Genomic DNA, 22,267 nt, shown 5'->3' on the forward strand with positions numbered 1-22,267 from the left:
TTCCTCTGTTTAGCTCCTATTTTATGTGCTATGGAAAGACACTAAAGATGCACCAGTGGTTTAACAGTAAGGGAAGAATCAAATATACCTATCAGGCCCACATGAAAAATTTCTTAATATGATACTTTTTTGGAGGTAAGGGGAGATGCACAGATGGAACTTAATGATGTATTGTTTTCATATGCTTCAAAACAACAACAAAATATATCAAAATAGAAAAAAAAATTTATTGGGTAAAATTGGGTACTAGGTAGTGTATGGACACTTAAACTTATTAGTTCCCACACTGCTTATCAAATAACCTCCAAAAGTAGAATTTTTTTGAGAAAAATGAGGTGTTTGCAAATAACATCTTAAAAAAAAAAAAACTTAACTCCTAAGAATCAATGGCACCATACCAAGGGTAGGGGAGGGCAAGGCAGGGCGGGGGAAGGGGTGCAGGGAGAGTCATGACCATGGTTGGTAGTCTTCAAAGAAGTAAAGGTGTGAAGTTGATATATAATAGAACCTAGAAAAATATGAAAATTTGAACTGATGGACTTACCAGGAAATTCTCCCTTTCGGCTGCTTTGCCCAAACTCCTGAAGCTGAGCTTGTTGATTTATTTGTTCTTTCTGTAAATTTTCATACCAATGAGTTACTTCAGCCCTAAGATCTGCTACCTGGTCACTAGGATACATTTCAATAGTCATCTGAAATATGAGATGCAACCAATTTAAAAATACAAAAAGAACATATATTTGAACTGGGAAATGTTATCAATTTGGAAACTAAAACTATGTAACTACCTTGTCAGGGAGTCCAGCTGGCTGGCATACAACCCTTAGCGGCAGGGACTGTTTGTCACTCAGTGCTTTCAAATGACTACTAATACCCGTGCCTTCAATTTGCCACTGTCTGAGATGATATGCAAACCTAAAACACACAAAAACCACACATAGGAAGGATATCATTATAAACCATTTTAATGTTACAGAAGTTTTTACTATTTTACAAAATGAAAGCACCCACAAAAGGGTCCAGTACATTCCAATTTACTCTACAACATTAAGTTTAAGTTTGGATTCATCATACTGAATCAAACTTAAATGTGTAAATATAGCTAAAAGCTCCTTAAAAAAATTAGTTTCTAAGAAAAATTACTGAAAAAAAAAGAGACCCATTAGGAACACTTTTTTTTAAGGGGGCGGGGGACGCAGGGGAGTAGCAGAGGCAGGAGAAATTTAAAGAAACAAACTAATCCGGTACGTATATGGCAAGCTGTCATTCCTATTTTCAAAAGAGGAAAAAAGGTATTAGGAAATATTTTTCAAAGACAGAACTGTATTGTAGTAAATATATGTTAACCAGCCTAACAACTTGAGGGCCGATTCCATGACTGCTAAAATCATAAAATGAGTTATAAAGATTAATATTTCAAAGGAAACAGGCATCTAGCATGACACTAAATATTAATTTTCTAACTTATTTTCAGTTGTTGAAGACAGGATCCAGGGTACCTGAATTTAGTTAAGAAAAAATTATCAATGTCTAAAACTAATCAGCAATTCTAGAATAGAAGGAGAGCAAGTAAGGGAATAAATGTACTTGATTTCCTAGAAGTGATCCAATGTCCAGCTTCTACGAGCAAAACAGCAATCTTTTTGGGCCTGATAATTTTTTGTTACAAGGGATCTATCTGGTGCAATGCAGGACGTTTGGCAGTGTCCTCTATCTAAAATATGCCAACAGCACCTCCTTCTCCCTTAAGCTGTGATCGTCAAAAATCTCTTTAGGCATTATCTAATGTACCCTGGGTAACAAAATCGTTTCTGGTTGAGACCACTGTTTAAGACTAAACCTTAACTCTTTTTAAAAAGAATACCCCTTTTTTTTTTTCTTTTAAAGAATACCCTTTTAAAAAGACATTTTTATTTACTCTTTTAATATAAGGAATAAATAAACACAACAATTACTTTATATTTTCATTTTATAAATGTTAGGCAATTTTAAATTCGGAGTAGCAACACTTTTAAAAAGACATTTTAAATTTACTTTTTAATATAAGGAATACATAAACACAATAATTACTTTATATTTTCATTTTATAAATGTTAAGGCAATTTTAAATTAGGAGTAGCACTAAGCACATTAAGCACCTGAAACTGTACAATGATACTACACAAGGATTTGCATGAAAATTCCTAGATTATTTTTAAAACTAGCTCTTAGCTTTTGAATATTCAATTCTGTTTCCTAGTTTCTTTACTTGCCATCCACAAAACAGTATTTATATAAATTATTTAACACCAACATTAACTTTTAGAGTAAAACGTAAACAAATACAAAGACTTCTATCAAGGATACTATAATCAATTTTTTTGAGTTAGAAAAAAGTTTGTACATCTGAGAAGGAACTTTTGAACTGAAATTCATTAAACTTATAAAATGTACCATTGAATCTTAGGAAACAATTTGTTTTTAAAGACTTTTAAAATAAGTGCTTATTTTAAAACCATTGGTAACACTGTGTGAGGACTAGGGGCTTGAATCAAAAGGACCTTTTTGGTTTGTTTGTAGGCCCTGCAACATAGAGAAAATTTTAGAAGAATACCTATCATATCATTAAGAGTAAATATCTCTGATAAGAAAAGATAGAGACTTTGATTTTCTTTAGTATTATCTTAGTGTAATATCTGAATTTTATGAGTATTAATTTTTTATTAATTTGAGTAAGACATATCACCACATTTGCTTTTTTATTTTTAGTTTTTAAAGTGGTCAAAATTATGAGGCAGTGTGACGTTTCTGTGCGAAAAACTCTAGCGTTCCCTTACACATTCTTTAAAAACACAAGGAATTAAGTAGAACTTCCACAAATTATAATCATAATCAAAATAAAGAATTTTGCAATGCCTAAATGTTTTAAAGCATGGAGCCATGTTATTTATAAGGAATGTGTAGAAAATTTTTATTCAGTATTCCCTGATATTTTAAACAGAAGGTCAATATATACAAATTGTATAAGTTTTTCATTATCAAACTGAGCTCTGAAGTTGAAAGAAGTTATTAATTTTAACAATTTTTTTCAACAGTTCTTTGTACTTTTACATTTATTCATGATTTTTAACAAACAGAATTTCTTAATTAAAACTATCTACTCACCTTTCAAGTCAGTCGATATATTCATAAATGTTAATTTGCTTTATTTCTGTATTACACAGGGTATGTCTAAATTAATTATACAGATATTCATTAACACAGAATTTTTTGATCATGTTTCCATGGTAAATGGAAATTCAAAATTAAAATACTGTCTCCTAGTCCAGGAAGAAAAAAAAACAGCAAATGAAACAAATGACTCAACTTGATTCAACTATGAGAGATTATTTGATGTTCTTGGTGAGGGTTTTAGTGAAACTTTTTTTGGTAGTGGTGTTCTGCCATTTCAATCATAGTAATACTTTCTCAAAGATGGAATTCTGTCTAGAGATTCTTATTCATATATCTTCTCAGTCTTATGATTTTTAAAGCTCTGCAGTATTTACCAGGAACCTATGTTGCCTATTCCACAGCAAAATGGTACATATCATGAATAAAAATTACTTCCATTACTAACCCTTCACTCTTGGTAAGTTATGCTTTCTACCTGCCCCCAAGAAAAACTTTAGTTTAATTTTAAGAATATTTTGGACATATCAGCATTAAAAAAAAAGCCTAAAATTCATTCTAATAATGTGGTATTAAAAAATTACCTTCTCCTAAATGCTTCCAGATGTGTCTTCAGCATAAGGAGTCCTCTTTCTATAACAGTGAGACTTGAGTGTGATTCCTGTTCAAGACTGCTGGAAGCTATCATAAGACTCTCCATACACTTACTAATAAATTCTTGCTCCTTCTCCAAACCCGTTTTACCTGAAAATCAGATGTTTAGATATGTATATTAATCCTATATTCTTGTTTAGCTATATTAAAGAAAACAAATTATAGCTAAACAAAACATACTTACATAAAAAATTACCTATCAGACAATATTTCAAATCACTCACCATTAATATAATAGGAGTTAATATACTGGATAGCTGCTCGACTGACATCCCCAGACTGTGCTCTTAAAGCAATGCCCCAAAATTGGTCCATACCACAAAGCTAAGAAAGAAAAATATGACATCTATAAATGTTATTATTTGTCAAACAATGTAAATTATTAGAAGAGCAGTTACAAATTTAAAAGGCATTCAATATCAAAGAGTTTTAATATCCTATAAAATATTTAAAAGGCAATTCCTAACTACTTAGTGTTATTAACTAATATTTAATAATAATAAGGATAAAAGCCTTGGAAACTTCTTCAGTCACTGAAACATACCTGTACTTGTAAAAATACTTAGTTATAAATCATCTAACTATGTATGTGTATAATGTTTGACTCAGAAGTTCTGACTACATAGTGGGAAAAACTCAAGTCCTCAAAACATGCTACAAAGTAATAACAACACATAATTATTAGCCTAACATGTTAATGCTTTCATCCAACTTATTCTGAAAAAGTCATTGCTTTCAGGTATTCACAGAAAATTAAAAAGATTCGCCAACCGAAGTTGACATTTAAATTTATGACATTAACCATGAGATGAAAAAAAGTTTTCAATGAAAATTACAGAAAAAGTGGAGAGTGAAAGTTCTCAAAAGTTGAGCAGGGTGAAGAAAGATAACCTTCTGATAGGGGACAGAACACCTTTAGTGTTCATATCGTCTACTTAAAAAGCAGTATTATCTCAAAATTAGAATACGACTACTTAGGTAAATCAGATCTGTCTGTTGAAACTTATCATAATGCTATCAAAGTAAGAGTTAGGACCAAAAAATTAAAAACAAAAACAAACAAACAGAACAGAACACTATTCAAACCAGGAAAGAAGGTAGGAAGATACTATGAAAGCATTCTAAATACAATTAAAATTATTTTTTACCACACAGATTAACACCAGTTTTCTATTATATACAACTCAACCTCTAAAGAAAATTAATGAAAAATGTTAGTGGATACTGCATAAATCAAAGCTATCATTAATAAACAAATGTCCAATAAGGAAGACTTTCAAATAACAATCTGTGTTAGGTGAGTTTAGGAATAATGCATTCAACAAAATCTTGCAGCCACCCAACTAGGCAAATGGAACTCAGAACCAGAGATAAGACTAGCAATTTGTGACAGTCTTCAGTTAATGAACTGATCACCATGCCTCATGGTCAGAAATGATTTAGGTGGACTCCATTCCAGAATAGAAGTTACCAATAGGAACTCTGGAGTTGCCCAAGAGCAACGAAAAGCTTGGCCACAACAAATGGCATGAAAAACAGATTTTAGACAAATCAACCTTTCTACTTAGCAAAATTCTTCACTAATCAAGAAATGTATAATAAGTCATGTTAACTGAGTTATAGTTAACATACATTACATTAGTTTCAGGTGTACAGCATAGTGATTCAATATTTTTATACATTATGAAATGATCACTGCAATAAGATCAATTACCATCCAGCACCATACAAAGTTGTTACAGTATTATTGATTATATTCCCTATGTGTACATTACATCTTCGTGACTTATTATTTCATAGCTTGAAGTTTGTATCCCAAGTTTTCATTATGTACAACCAAGGTTATCTTTAGTAATGCAAAATTATCAACTTCGCTTTATAAAACTTTTTAAAACCAAAAGATAAAACTTCTTTTTTTTTTTTTTTGTGGTACGCGGGCCTGTTGTGACCTCTCCTGTTGCGGAGCACAGGCTCTGGACGCACAGGCTCAGTGGCCATGGCTCACGGGCCCAGCCGCTCCGCGGCATGTGGCATCTTCCTGGACCAGGGCACAAACCCGTGGTCCCCTGCATCGGCAGGCGGATTCTCAACCACTGCGCCACCAGGGAAGCCCAAAAGATAAAACTTTTTAAAACCTTAGAATAAAAGTCTGCATAGTTAGTAAATTCAGTGCTTGGTAGACTATATAATTCAATACTCTAATTTGAGGAATAACAAAAAAAATTCTACAAGCTGACCTAATAAAATGACAAACCTTAATCCATACCTCAGAGTTTGAACCACCATCATAGGCACTGGTAGCCAGTCGAGCCAAGTTACAGAGATGCTGAAACAGGTTTAAGCCAGTCATGCTAATCGTTTCAGGTTTTAGCTGGGGCATCTTAAAAAAAAAAAAAAAAAAAAAGTTTTTAAGGAAGTTTAGTATGATAATTAAGTTAGCAGATTTCATTTTACTGGATTTAACATAACAGATTTAAGTTAATAAACCTAGCTTTACTAAAAAACATTGCAGAAAAGAACATATCAACTGAGATTTTTAGTGATAATTTAGAAATAGATAATAATTTAATGAAAATTTTATTCATGACATAAGTGAAACCTGTCTGATACGTGTTTCAATTTTTGAGATGTACATGCACCCGAACCAAAGGAAATTTTTAAATTTCATTATTTATTGTATACCTAACACTACACACATTTATAAGATGTATAGCCACATGTACAGTTTGTGTATAAGTTAGAGCTTGAAATTAAGATAACTGAAGGTCTATTTGTAGCTTTGACTTGGATCTATTAAGTGATTTAATTTACATTACCAAAACTCATTCATATGTACTCAATTCTGTCACAGAGACTTCCCAGAGAGCCTTTATAATCTCAAATATTAGCATAGGAATAATAAAGTCTATCACTTTATTATCATAAATGTTTTAAAATTCAAATGGAAAATTATCACCTGAACCAACTGTGGCACCTGATAAATAAAAACAGAAATTGGATAGAAGAGTATCTTTAGTATCATGACAGCACTTCCTAAAAACACCTTCCCAGAAATCTACAAATCTGAACATTGGCTTATATCTGTGGGAAGACTGGCTAAAACCATACCATTTAAGGAAAGACTTGCAGAATACGGCTCTCACACTAGTGGGGTGGGCACCACCCCTGAAAAATTGAACTACAATGTTACTCATGATTTTTTAAAATACACACCAAAAGCCCCCACATTTCTTATTAGTGTTTACCAAGAGTTACTCTAATTACTGTCAGTTTAAGTACTTTAGCTAAGGAACATAACATTTTTGTAAATATAAACTAAGTATTCATTTAGATATAAATACTGTAGAGGACAAAATTAAAGCAAAATCTAAGTGGCAAAAATTAAATAAGGACTGCTGAAAAGCAGTATATTTGTCTAGTTTTTAAAAAAGTATTTCAAACAGGAAAAAATGAACATTACAGTTTACATTTCAAGAAAGAAAAAGGAAATATAGAAAAACAATACAAACAAACTGTCAAGAAATAAAATTACCTTCTCCAGGAAAAGATGTTTGTAGGTTTCCATTCCCATAGCATGTTGATCTTTACTTCGAACTTGATTTAAAAACCAATGGAGTGCATCATCATAACACTCAGAATCTTCTACTAAACAATGCCATAAAATATCAACTTGCTCCAAACTTAACCCTAGATAAACATTACAAATTTTAAATCCTGGTACATACAACATTTTCATCCTAATTAAATATACTAGAAGCACCAATATATACATAGAAATATAAAGGAGATATTTCATAACATTCCATAAAAATTATTTCATAAGAGATTTCATATAATTTATGCTTTCAAATGTAGTTAAATATACTCCATATATAAATCATCTAAAAAAACATGACTTATGTAAGTATCCTAGAAGAGTCATTTGTTCTAGAAAATCATTTTCCCTAAAATATGAACATATCTTTGTATTACAGCAAACATGATTAAAGGGAAGTAATTCCCAAAGTCCAGTTAGTTCTAAGGTTTAAGGGTTAAGAATAGAGTGGATACCATGTCATGTTCAAAGCTCATTCTATGCACATAGGAGATAAACAATAAATGCCAATAAGCATTATTTTTGAAAACTATGAAAAAAGGGATCCTTATGATTAATAAAACAAAAGGAAACTGACTGCCTAAAACAGAATAGCAACACATCAGGGGATACAATTAGCTGAGAAGCCAATGCAATGAGACAAAATCTGTATACTACTTTGACCCAAGTATTAGATAATTCCAAAGTGTGGCAGAAGGAATCAGAAGAACTATTCAGAATCAAAGAGAAGGCATTAGGGCAATCACAAGTCTGGATACGGATAAGGGAGACAATCCAAAAGGGTAGAATAAAAGTGTAACAGGGGATTTCTAAAGTATATCATAAGGGATTCTAGAGCCTAGGCTTATTCCCCAGAATCAGAAGGCATTTGAAAAGATGATAGAATCGTAAGAACCGCCACCCCCATCCCCAAAAAGTAGATGAGATTCAGAATATGAAAAGCACCTCAGAAAGTATTCCATAAGATGTTATGGAAAAACCTGAACAGAACTTTTGGGCCAACCCAATATTTACCTAGTAGCAATATCAGTCTAAAGAGTTTAATCAGAAAAATGTATCCAATCAGTTTCTCACAAAAACAGTCAATGTATGGACTACTTGTTCTAAGAAGAATTTGTGCCCCTGGGAGCCAACATAAAAAAACTAGAAATAACCTTTAGTGTATATTATAACAAACACATTAAGTAATTAAGAAGAGAGATAAGTGAAGATAGGTAAAAATAGGTAAGAATCTTAAAAAAAAAAAAGCATCCAGGTTAATTATAGTAAACAAAACCGAAGTGTATTCATAAATGGCTAAATCACCAATTCACATTCAATAGGCAATGTATAAGCTGCCGTTATTAAGTTTTTAAAGGAATACAGTTATTGGTATATTAAAAACCTGTATTAACTTATCAAATATAACTTTGGAGTAACCATACTATACCTGAAAGGAACTGTGCCAGTTAGAGAAGTACAATTATGATGTGGGATAAGTGAAGTTTTCAGTATGATTCTATATGTACAGTAGCTATTGAAAGCCCATACATACTGTGTATGAATACATACTGTGTTCACTGGAATGGGAGCAGCAAAATAAATACTTCATTACTCAAATACTGAAAAGAGTGATTAACATTTTCCAATAAAAATCTATACTCGGGCTTCCCTGGTGGCGCAGTGGTTGCGCGTCCGCCTGCCGATGCAGGGGAACCGGGTTCGCGCCCTGGTCTGGGAGGATCCCACATGCCGCGGAGCGGCTGGGCCCGTGAGCCATGGCCGCTGAGCCTGCGCGTCCGGGACCTGTGCTCCGCAACGGGAGAGACCACAGCAGAGGGAGGCCCGCATACCACAAAAAAAAAAAAAAAAAATCTATACTCAACAAACATGAAACTTAATGGTCATGTGAAATTATTTATGCTGACAATATTTGTTTTGGCTTGACTTCTCCATGTATAAGATTTTTTAAAAATATTTTATATTATTTGTTTCTTGTATATTATGACTCATAATGGGTGTAATAAATGACCTAGTAATATGAAACAGAAGTTTCCTATCAAAAACAGGTGTCTTCATTTTGATATCTATTGGTATCACAATGTTAGTGACATTTATTACAAAGAGCTTGACTTAAAGAAGAAATTATAGACTTAAACAGTAAAATAAATGCATGGCATATCTCAAGCATATATGGACTTAAGAGTCATGAAGACATCTCTCAGGCTAGCAAAACGCTCACCAGTTTGATTATATTAACCGCAGCTAAAGAAAGAATGCCCTTCTAACAAATGAGGTTTGTTGACAGGGACACAAAGAAAAAGAAGTGTGTGGAGCGTGAAAGAAAACACAGTCAGTCTAGCAAGAGGAAAGGAGCTCTGGCCAAAAGAAATCAAGCTTCCTCTTTTCTTGTGAGAATATTTAGCATGTGGATTTGGAAATGGTCCACACTCTGAACATACCAGACCAATCTCTCTGGTTTTTTTTTTTTTTTAAGATTAACTGTTAATGAAATTGAGTTTGAGATTCATCTAAATAAAACTAGGGTCTCTAAGTCTCTATCACCTATGAAGCCAACCCATCTTGGATAAGATCAGCCCTGATAATAATATGCAGACAGCAGCTGTTTCCAACCGGAGTGAAAGGAATATTCTATAACCAAAGGTAATATAAAATACAGTCACTCTAACATGATACGTTCTCCCATCCCAAATATTTTGTTCCTGAAATGAGTCATTTATGCATTAAGAAACTGGCACTTTCAGAGCCTGAAACAAGAATGTGTCAGTGGCGAGTTCCCATTGCCATACATACTGAGAGGACATTCAGTACTGAGAATAATTTGATCACCACAGAAATCTAAAGGCATGAGTATATTTAACTGGACTCTTTCAAGAGCCAAGGAAATCTAAAAACTGATTAAAATACTGATTTAAAAACTTACTGAAGTGATCAGGTGATCCCAGAGTTGAAAACACACAAGTTAAGAACTGAAGCCGCACCTGAACTTCGGCACTATGGCTGTACCTGTATTTTAAAAGTCATTAAAATAATTAACTGAGAGATCCTATTTCTTAATTATTCTGAAAGATTTAACAGTCCTAATCTTAAATTATATGAAATAAGTAAAATTCCATTTAATAACATCCATAATTATTAAATATTTTAATTATATCTTTGGTTATACACACAAAAAATGGCCACAAAGCCAAATGTTACATGTGAGATTTATGTTATTTAATATTATAAAAATATGCAAATTATTAGAACACATACTTTCAAATTAGATAAGCAGACAGGAACTCAACAGTGGAACAAAAGAAATGTCATTTTAAAATTATGCAATATGTACATAAATTAGAATAGCTAATAAAAAACATTTCCATCTAGAAACTGCATGTTTCATTATCATTGTCCCTCCAGGGATAATACTATATTCCTTTAACAAGGAATGTTAATAAAATATCATTTCCATAAATCTAATTCATAAAGAAAACAGTGGATACAAAATGAGCATTTCTGAATGTTATTTCAAATCTAAGTAATTGTAATTCATGTGTACAAAATTCAATGGATAATTTAAGAGTTGCTTTGAAAGCTTGTTAAGTAGGTGATTTCACATGGTTCTCTGGGAATTCAGTTTGTAGGCATTTGCAAAGGAACAGCATTTTAAGAAGCAGGTGTTGGTCTGTGGTGGAAGAAGGGTAGGAGATGGGTCTAAAGTGGTAAGCAGGGGGCAAATCACGGCCAGCATGAATGTCAGAAGAGTTTGATACTATTCTGGATACATAAGGAAGTCACTGAAGGGTGTTGGGGAAAGAAAGGTAGTAATGATCAGGTTTGCATTTTAGGATTCCTTTAGCAACTCCATGAACTGCATATTGAACTGTGACAGTGGTATCACAATATTCTAGTTCCCACAAGCACCTGAGTACCCAATCAATGAGACTAAATCAATCATGAGTTCTTATCTCTATGTTACAAATCAAAAGGCTGGCAGTGGAGGAACTGCCCAAATTACCTTGCCAACAAAAGGCAGCAACCAGTCTGGGCCATGATCTATATCCCAGTTTGCAGAGAGTCAAAGAGCCTCTTAAATCAATTTCTTAACATCTTTAAGTAAGTGCAAAATTCTAAAAGCTTCCTAAAGTTAGCTGGTTTCAAAAATTACACGAGATTCGTCATTGAAGTTTCAAGTTAAGGTTTCCTAAAGGTTGAGTTTGCTGGATATATCTTTGCTTCTCTTTACTGTCTCATGTTAATGTTGGAAAAGAAAAGATGAACTTTCGCTTCGTCACTGTTGCAGTGCCCTTCATGAAGATGAAAGTACTTACGGCAAGGTGGCTGGGAACTGGGGGTGGGGGGTGGGGGTGGAACTCACAGACTAGAACACTATTCAGATAAAATTCAAGGCCTGCTCTTAATAGTTTTCATCCTTTTACTAAAAGGACAGAGATTTTTGTAGCAGAGACCTTGGAGTACAGGTTCAAACATCAGATCTATGATACATCATATGCCCTGAGTATCGGGAATGTTGGTCACAGACATAAAAGGGGAATGATGTCTTCTTGTCCTTTACAAAGTGCCTTTATTTCCTGAATACTTCCTTCCCCTATACTTGCATCTCAGAGTAAGGGACCTATAACCCTAGAAGGCATGGATCCAGTCCCTTTGTCTTCCTTTCTCCGGCTTCCACAGTAGTGCCATTGGCTGCACACTTCAAAGGACTCTGCCTGCTCTGTCAGGATCCCATTGGTTGCTGAAATCATCAACCAGGAAATTTCTTGGGATGCAAATCAAAAGTGTTATCAATACTGATAAACTCTCGTAGGCTTGTCCATGGCTCCTGACATGAAAACATAGGACAAAAATAATCTCCCCATGGGCATCAAACTTTAGTGACAAACTGACACCTTAAAAAAAAATCATTCACTTGATAGTCTCAATGTTAACACAGGATTTTCTCTAGGGGCAACTGGATTCAAGAAATATGTAACATGTCCATTTATGAAATGAAATGTTATCTTTAATGCCACAAGAATCTTTTTGTCCTATGTGAAAATCTTAGAACTTGCCTACTATAATCGCCACTGAACAAATGCAAAGTAATGTGCCACAAACTCATGAAATCAGTATGCTTTAACAAAGAGCAGCAAATGTACAACTCTGTTTTTAGCCTGAAGAATCAAGGGAATTATAACAAAACAGTCTGGACAGCTCTCTGCTCTAAGATTTTATTCTCCTACAATGTCAGGAAACAAGGCAGATTGGAGGACTGGAAGGATACTCTGGTGTACCCTAGAAAAGCATAAAACTCATCTCCAAAGAGCACCACATTTTTTTCACCACAGAAACAATGCTTCTTTTGGGTTTTTTTTGGGGTTTTTTTTTTTGCGGTACGCGGGCCTCTCACTGTTGTGGCCTCTCCCGTTGCGAAGCACAGGCTCCGGACGCGCAGGCTCAGCGGCCATGGCTCATGGGCCCAGCTGCTCCGCGGCATGTGGGATCCTCCCGGACCGGGGCACGAACCCGTGTCCCCTGCATCGGCAGGCGGACTCTCAACCACTGCGCCACCAGGGAAGCCCCAGTGCTTCTTTAAATTGAAAAAAAAGAAGGAATGCTTCTGTGAGGCTCTGCCTCTCTGCCTCCACTAACAAAGTGAGCAACTTCCCTGTTGTCAATGCTGTCAACAACCAAGTCTCAGATCTGTGTACGTTTTTTGGCACTGAATGTTGGACTTTCTCTTTTTGAGCATGACTCATCTATGTCTTCCATGCTCCTCTCTTAAGTTCCCATCCCTGCTCTTCAAGCCCACAGGCTGTGGCTCTGGTGGGAACTCTTTTGCAACTTAAGTGTTTATTTCTCTGTTGACATGTAATTTGAATTCTGCCTCCTAATAATGCTGGTCAATGTGGTTTTATTCCTGTTCCTTGTTGATCTTAAGGCTTTTATAGAGAATGTATGGAGATACAGAATCAGAAGGCTTTAATCCTCACCACTGCTTGAAGAAGAATAATTAAAGGAGAAGAGACTCTGAAGAACACTTAGAATTTTAAAAGGATTTAAAGAGAATGAATCTTGTACAGAGGTAACTTTGTAAGCCAAGCTGTGGAACAGAGTAAATTTAAGGAAACATCTCAGAAATAATTTGACAGGCTTGAAGAACAGAATGTCAAAAAATCACTGAACAATAAAACAGGAAAGGTTAGTTGAGTTTAGATTTTTGAGGGCCCAGAATACTAGACTGAAGAAAGCAGAATTTATTTTTGATGCAGCAATCTAAATGGGGGTAGGAGGCAAGTTTCTTGTTTATTTTATACCATAGTTTGTTTTAGCCAAGTAACTACAATTTATATATAACCTACTATGTGCCAGATACAGCTTACTAAATTATTGCATTTAATTCTTAAAAAAAAAACTCATGAGGGGGGGCTTCCCTGATGGCTCAGTGGTTAAGAATCCGCCTGCCAATGCAGGGGACATGGGTTTGAGCCCTGGTCTGGGAAGATCCCACATGCCCCGGAGCAACTAAGCCCATGGCACCACAACTACTGAGCCTGCGCTCTGGAGCCCATGAGCCACAACTACTGAGCCCATGTGCCAAAACTACTGAAGTCCATGCACCTAGAGCCCGTGCTCCACAACAAGAGAAGCCACCACAATGAGAAGCCTGCACACCGCCAAGGAAGAGTAGCCCTCGCTCGATGCAACTAGAGAAAGCCCGCGCACAACAACGAAGACCCAATGCAGCCAAAAATAAATAAATAAATTAATTTAAAAAAATAAAAACAAACAGGAAAAAACTCATGAGGTAAATAATGGGGATTTATTAGAGTGGTAAGTAACTGAAATAAGATCAAAACAACAGATTCATAATCTAAACACAGGTCTGTATGATTCTCAAGCCCATGTGCTTTCTACCAATATCATTAATGCCTTCCTCATTTAATAAGGATAAGGAATTAACAAGCATGGGGGAGGCTGAGGGAAGAAAACTGATCCAAATGTTGGTTAAAGAACTGGAACAGTGTTTGTGGGAATGTCAACTTGTGAAAAAAAAACATGGGATATATTTTAGCATTAAGATAACTAGAGATTAATGACACTATAATGTGGCACTCAAGAATATGAACTACAGAAAACAGACTGCTTAACTATTAATAAAATGAGTGTTTATAAAATGAATTATAGAAATTCTAGCTCCACTACTTATAAAATCTATAAATTTATAACTGTGACCTTGGGCAAATTATTTATCATCTCACAGCTTATACATTCTCATTTTTAAAATGAGATTTCCTACTTCAATTAAGTTGTGTATCTTGAAGTTAATAATACTTAAAAGGTATCTGGCACATAGTAAGCATCAACAAATACTGGCTATTTTTATCACCACTAACATCATTATTCACGTTTGGATATAAAAGTATACAGAAAGGGCCCCAAGTCTCCAAGTTTTAGGTGACTAGGAGGAGGGTGGTACACTGAAGGGTAGAGTAAGCTGGAGAAAGAACTGATTTGTCGGGGGAAAATGTGATTTCATTTTTGGAGGTGAATAAGTATGCTTTAAAGGCCTATGGCTTTTCTGAACACTATACAATCTGATCAATTCTGATCTACATGAAAGTTTTCTATGTGGATATTTTCTCAATAAATACTGTGCCTACTTCTCTTATTTACTGACATGCTGATACTGACACTTAGCTGGTTTCCTAGACTTGACCATCAGTTTCCACCAACTGACTCACAAACAAAAACTTTCTGAATTCTCCATGCTTCCTTCTAGGCAGGCATCTCCCTATAAGAAGATTTAAACACAGCTATACCACTAACACCCCAACTTCTACCAATTCTTATCCAAACTCACTTCAATATACCCAGATATTTTAATGATGAAATATTAACCAGCTATAACATCACAATTCTTAACGTTTTCACACGTCCTAAACTTTCTAATACTAGTATTCAATTATAATAATAAAGGAAAATGTTTTAAATTAACTCTATGATAAATATACTTGTTCAGAAGTAAATATTTATAAGTTTTAGAATCATTAATACATTAATACAAGGATACTGGTGATTTATGAAAAAACTATTTACTTTTGATTCCTGAAAAACACTTGACTTATGAACAGAACTCAATAGTGAAGATTAATCAACCCCCAAAGTTATATAACCTACATTTTCCTAAGGTTAAGAATTATAAAAATAACCTTATATAATTCAACTTAAAAAAGAAACTTTCTCTTAAAAATTTCATTACTAAAATTTTCATTACATTTATTTATTATACGAAAGGAAAGGAGTAGGAGTAGGAACACTGGAAAATTAGCTTTCACAGGAAAGACAACACTTACACGTAACTTACGTAGTTAAGGTATACTTACAGTGCATGTTTTTGTCTTCCTTCTCTTACAGCTTGAATATAGTATACCAAATTATCAAAGAAAAGCTTCATCATGTTCAGTTCTTTTTCTGCCCACCTGGACCAATTGAAAGAAGAAATAGTTTTAGAGGCACAGGGTAAGAGAATAAATCTATTCTAGAACAGGAAAAAAAATTGTATGTAAAAAATTTTCAAAAGCAAAATCTATCAATTATCAAAAACTTACAAGTTCTGTTTATATTTGAATTGTGAAAAGATATAAAGCAGTACACCTTAATTTGTATGAAGTTAAAGCACCACTGTGTTTTAATCTCAAAATACTCAATCTCTGTGAAGGGGATAAAATGTCTGGCAGAATGCTAATTATAAATGACTAATATGAGTTAAATTAAAAAACAGTACAATATAGTCCATGTTAAGGATGGACTGTGTACCTTGGTCATTATTTAGCAGAGTGCCTGGCATACAGAACACATATAATATAAACTAAATGAATCAATCAGCTTGTCTTTTTTTACTGTCAATAATTGCTTATTTTTAAAAGTAACTTATTTTAATCAAAGAAATATTCAGGTATTAAAATAAACTAGAAACAATAGAAGAAAAAAGAAATAGTGATAAATACAATTAGAGATAGCAGGGTCCATAACTAACATAATCTATCTCACACAATACTTATTAGCAATATTAACTACTACCATGTAGAAGTACTGAAATTCCAAAACTTCAAATGTAATTTACATCATGGTTTTGCTATAGCCTTCTTTTCCAAATAAGTTACTCCTGCATTGCCAATCACTCGCCAGTCTGTTTGCTGGTTACCTGAAGATTTACTAAGATGATCAGAGATAATTTCCAATTTTAAAATATGGGCCATAAGAGTTTAAGAGACAGTATGTCCCAAATGCTGAGTGTTACTGCAAATAGGTTCACACCAAGTGGAAGTTTTTGTTGTTATTGATGCCAACTAATCATAAGAGCTCAGTTCTTTTAAGTGATCCACTTGATAAGATTTAGGACACCAGTCTCATGTTGGAATTAACTGAGCTTATTTATATTTAACTTAAGGAACAAGCTAAAAGGGTTTCAACTCAATATACTTAAGTTCAGGTATACTTGATAAGTAACTGAATATTCGCAGCTTCGCACTTCTATAAGAATGTTATCTTTTGTTACTCCTTAATTCAAACCTCCTCACATGACTACAATACCAACTTGCCCAGGTAAGCTACAAGTGAATCACTTTATGCACAGGCTCCGGACGCGCAGGCCCAGCGGCCATGGCTCACGGGCCCAGCCACTCCGCGGCATGTGGGATCCTCCCAGACCGGGGCGCGAACCCCGTTCCCCTGCATCGGCAGGCGGACGCGCAACCACTGCGCCACCAGGGAAGCCCCAAGTGAATCACTTTAATACTTTTGAATTTTGTAATTCAGCCATTTAAAAACCATGGGAAGAGAGTCAATGAAATAAAACTCATGGTACTCTTGTACTTAAAGGATGCTAAATGCTTTCCCCTACTCCTCTGTTTAGTATCTCAAAGAATTTCCTTGCACTCACAAATAGAATTGTCACTAGGGTCACACTGAAATATTAACCAAAGAAAGAGACTTTCTAAGATGATTTTTAAAAAACAGTTAACAGAGGTTCAGGTTAAACAGATCCTCTATTAAAAGAAAAAAAACCAGCAAGGGCTGTAACTCAGAAGAACTAACTTCATCTTATTTAGAACTATAGTACAGACTTCTAAGAATTTTTAAAATCATATTCATTTTGAAAGCAAGTATTCCTACCAACTAATCTTAGATTTGAGAAGGAATTAGATAAAACTCCATCCTACTTGACCTCACAAATAAATCCTTCAACAGGTCTAATTTTTCCTAAAATTTAAAGTCTCTGCAATCTCTCCAAAAAGTCTATTTTGAATAAAGCAAATAATACATTCTTAGAGGTTAATTAAGTGCCTGTGATAGCCAACTTTCTCTAAAATATTCTCAAACATTAGATCAATATCACATCAAAGTACTATCCTTGAAAGAATTCTTTAACATTAGTCATAAATTCTCTATATATGTAAAGGAGTAATAGGGTGGTGTCAAAATTATCCCTAATGTGATGTAATGTCTAGAACCAACTCCTAGTAATGGGAAAAATTAAAGGCATCCTAGAGTGTATTAAGTGTGGATCTTCTTCAGGAGTCTTTTGCCATGGTCAGATACACTAAAAATCTTTACCTTAAAATTAAAGCATTAATTGCCACAATATTTTTCTCAAACTACAATGAGTACAAAGGTCAGACTTCCTGGTGACAGGGATATACATAATCTCCATCGGGCTAAGTGGCAGAGACAGCACTCAGAAATCTAAGCAAACATTTGAATTACACAAAATTCAAATTTTCCTGGTGCAGAATAAAAGCTAGTAAGTTACTCAAAACCTTGTTTGATAATTATGACTGGGAAAAAAAATCTTTAAAATGAATACTTCTGTTTCTTTTATTTACTTACATTGTAATCCAATGTGTATCATAACTGCTCCCAAACTGCTGAAAAGTACCAAACAATTTTGGAAGAAGACGAAGTGAAATTACTACTGATCTGAAACAGCAAAAACAGGTATTTATAGAATGAAATAATTTTAAATAGTATCAACGATTCTAGATCTTAATAGAAATTCAGCTATTTAAAATCTTAAATGCAAAAAGAGTTAATGAACTTCACATACATTTCTATGCAAACACAAAATTTTTTCCTAAAGTATCAACTTATTATACACTGGGGCAAGAAATCCAAGTTTTAAAAATCCAATCCCAGACTTTTAAAGTAAAATATGCTATATAAATATCTGAGTATAAAAGCAAGTGAAGAGCATTTAAATATAAATTTTTTTAATGAAAGTATTCTTTAACGAGTCATAGGTGCTTCTGAGGATTTAATCAAGGAAAACAGGAAGCAGCAGCTTGGGTAAATTATCTAGAGCAGAGCTTCTCAAAGTTTAGTGTGCACTTGATCCAGCTGGGAGGATTTTGTTAAAATGCAAATTCTGATTCAGTAGGTCTGGGGTAGGTTCAGGATTGCATTTGTAACAAGCTCACAAGTGATACTCAAACTGCTGGTTTGTGGACTACAAACAATAAATGTAGAGAACATTTTTCAAACTATATAAATTATCACTTTCTCCCTAATTCTCACTTAATATCATCTCCATCTAAATTGAGAATCACTGCATTATGAGCCATGCTAATAATAGAAGCACACCACATACCTCAAGTATAAAAGGGCCAAAAGGCAATAGGAAATCATTCTAAAACCTCAAGAAGATCTGAGCATGTCTATCTTCTGGAAGAAAAGGGGGTACAGGGAACATATTGACATGCAAATCCCAGAAGTCCTAGTAGGCAAGAAGGTTGCCTGCATGAGCCTTGAAAGAAGCAGGACACACTCTAATAAAGTTACTGAATTTCTTTTATTTTTAAGCTTAGGAGCCAGTATTGCTTCATGAAAGAATTTTTAAAAAGAGAAAAAGTTGGCACCTACCCACAAGTATGGAGTACAAATAAGTCCTCAAAAATGCCTACTCTTTTTAAGAGTACCAGGGATATTAGAATACAGGGCTACACTTCTGAGTGGGAGGAAAACAGTGGCGAATGTTGAGTAGGAGAAACTACAAAACTTTATGTTTCTGAATGAAATCCAAAGTACTTAAGTTTGACTACAAAGCCTTGTCTGATCTGTCCCCATTCCTTCTATCAGTCTAACCTATTTTCCTTCCCATCTTCCTTTTTGCTATTCCTTCAAAACACACGAGCACATTCCTGCCTCAGGGCCTTTGCTATTGCCTCTGCTTGGAATGCACTTTACCTAAATAGCTATCTGAAGGACTCCTTCCCTCACTTTATTAAGGTCTCCTCAACTGTCAACAGAAAGGATGACCCTGACAACTCTATATTAAATAACACCCTTCCATTGCTCCACGAACCTCTATTATTCTTGACTCCTTCCCAATTTTCCTTCATTCATCATCACCTAATGAATATTCCTTTATTTAATATGTCTACCACTAGAATGTGCTCGATGTGAGCAAAGACTGTCTTATTCATTAAAAATCCCTGCATATGGTGCATGCTGAGTATATATTTCCTTAAATAACAAACCAGCAAAGAACTTAAAGGCAAGATTTTCAAGCAAGGAGGAAGACCAACAGTGTAAAATGCTATATTACAGTTATGAAGGAAAAGGACAGAAAAAATACTACTGGAAGACAAAAGAAACAGCATGTTAGAAGAATGTCAGAGGATCAAAACGACATTAGTATAGATTAAAGAGTATATAGTGGACTTCCTCTGTGGTCCAGTGGTTAACACTCCGTGCTTCCACTTCAGGGGGTACGGGTTTGATCCTGGTGGGAGAAGTTCCACACGCTGCGCAGTGTGGCCAATGATAATAAGTATATAGTGAAGCAACGAGACAGTAAATGCCTGATATCCAGTAACTGCAAAGTAAATATTCTTTAAATATTCAAAAACATTTAAAATTTTAGTATACTTTTAAATATTAAAATATTTAATATTTTCAACAAGTCGCACAGAAGTGGTGCTTGGGAAGATAGACCAAGATAGATCAGGGGAAATCAATTTCAATTTTAGATTATTTATCTAAAATCCTCTGTCAAGGTTTCAGAAACATTAGCAGAGTTTTTCCTAAAACTTAAGACGTAAAAAACTGGAATGAATATATATATATTAATTTGACTTTACAAGCATAAAATCAATGAGATATCACAAAGAAAAAAGGACATAGAAAAATATCACCTAAAATCACAAAAGCAAATTCCAAAATTGTCTGCCTAGTGTTAATTTCAACAATACTTTTAAAATACAAAGAAACAAAGACTAGAGATACCACATCTCACTAAAGCAAGTCTTATAGTGTGCAGCAGTTGTATATTTTCTGAAAATCTTATTACCTCTTTTGCAGTCAATGGTGTTAAGAGTCTAGACTGTTTAAATTTACTTTCCAAATTTTCTACAATAAACATGTTTTCATTTTATAAAACGCAATGTAGAAGCAAGCACATGATGCTTGACATTAGAGAATAGGATGCCAGGCACTGAGCGGGTATTGGGTGAGTTGAGTGATTAATGATGTGGTTCATGTAAAAGAACCCAAAACAGGATTGTAGAAATGGGACTCGTCTTACCTCTACTCCTACCTAAGGGGAATGCTTTTCTCCACAATTTATAATAAAAACACTGAATTATTAATAATTACATCTTACGTGACTAAAACAGTTTTTAAAAGTTTTTCCGAATATTCAGAAAAACTCCAAATTTTTCTCCTCAAAAAAAGATTTCAAACAACAGAGAAGAGAAATATTTTAAGTGCCATAAATTTAAGAATATAAGAAATGACCAAATCCAGAATCAAAGTGATCCCGAAACTCTGGAACACTTTATTTAAACTGATAAATTTGAAAGGAAAAATGATATCAAGTACTGATTATAGAATGAAAATTAGTAAAATATTTACAAACGGGGTAAGATCATGTATTTGTTTGTTGACAATAATTTATATTCCAATATTAAAGGAAACTTCACAAGATCACATATATCAACTTATTCCAAGTAAGATTATATCATGCTGTACAGCAGAGACTAACACAACACTGTAAATCAACTATACCCAATAAAAAATTTAATTTTTTTAAAATAAAAGAAATAAAATAATGTCATAGCACTTCTCCTATAACAACTATGACATATTACACCTTGACTTATCAACTTTTTTGCCCAAATAGTTTTGACTGCTGATACGCTTATGAAAAACATCAAAATTACTGTTATATTCAAACTTACATTCACAAATTCTTCCAAGAGTGAAAATTTCAAATACCAAACCACACAACCCTAGGCAACAATATGTTTAAGATGAAAAGGTTCAATGGTCCAGAGTAACAAGATACAGTCAGCTCATATGCAGGTTCCTCAACTGAGGATACAGAGCTAACTGTCCTACTCTATTTTATATAAAGGACTTGAGCACCTGAAGATTCTGGTATCTGCAGGGGGATCCTGGAACCAATCCCCCACAGATACAAAGGGATCACTACACTAATTTCAGACTCAAGAAAAATGCTATTACTACCTTAGACTGCCCTGGTTCTTTGCTTGATACAAAGGTTTTGTAACCTTTGTTGAAGCTTATTACTATACAATAGTGTGACGTGACTCTAAGAATTCCAATGTAACTTTATATTGCTTTAGTAGAATGAACACATTTGCTACTGGTCTTCACAGTTAAAGTTACATTTGGACGATTTTTTCCCTAATCCTAGATCCCATATTTGAAGAAGACTGGTGTGTTCTACAAAATGCTACTGTTGATTTATTTATTTATTTAAAAATATTTACTTATGGGCTTCCCTGGTGGCGCAGTAGTTGGGAGTCCGCCTGCCGATGCAGGGGACGCGGGTTCGTGCCCCGGCCCGGGAGGATCCCACAT

The 22,267-nt window shown here is 34.3% G+C and overlaps 1 protein-coding gene across 6 annotated transcripts in view; it reads right to left on the minus strand.

Annotated features, from left to right (window-relative positions):
- The window catches only part of USP34 (ubiquitin specific peptidase 34), a 246,281-nt gene that overhangs the window by 106,078 nt on the left and 117,936 nt on the right, over positions 1-22,267 (minus strand). For 5 of the 6 annotated variants that reach the window (XM_024133566.3, XM_028496944.2, XM_024133568.3 and 2 more), the window contains 9 exons: positions 18,275-18,364; positions 15,769-15,864; positions 10,323-10,405; positions 7,337-7,491; positions 6,071-6,184; positions 4,029-4,128; positions 3,735-3,894; positions 789-915; positions 545-692 (listed from right to left, as the gene is read on the minus strand). In XM_024133566.3, the coding sequence (XP_023989334.1) occupies positions 545-692; positions 789-915; positions 3,735-3,894; positions 4,029-4,128; positions 6,071-6,184; positions 7,337-7,491; positions 10,323-10,405; positions 15,769-15,864; positions 18,275-18,364 (1,073 nt within the window). The remainder of the gene's footprint in view (positions 1-544; positions 693-788; positions 916-3,734; positions 3,895-4,028; positions 4,129-6,070; positions 6,185-7,336; positions 7,492-10,322; positions 10,406-15,768; positions 15,865-18,274; positions 18,365-22,267) is intronic. The other variant, XM_024133567.3, reaches the window with a different exon arrangement.

The sequence above is a fragment of the Physeter macrocephalus genome, chromosome 12 (assembly GCF_002837175.3).
Source record: "Physeter macrocephalus isolate SW-GA chromosome 12, ASM283717v5, whole genome shotgun sequence".
NCBI classification, from domain to species: Eukaryota; Metazoa; Chordata; class Mammalia; order Artiodactyla; family Physeteridae; genus Physeter; species Physeter macrocephalus.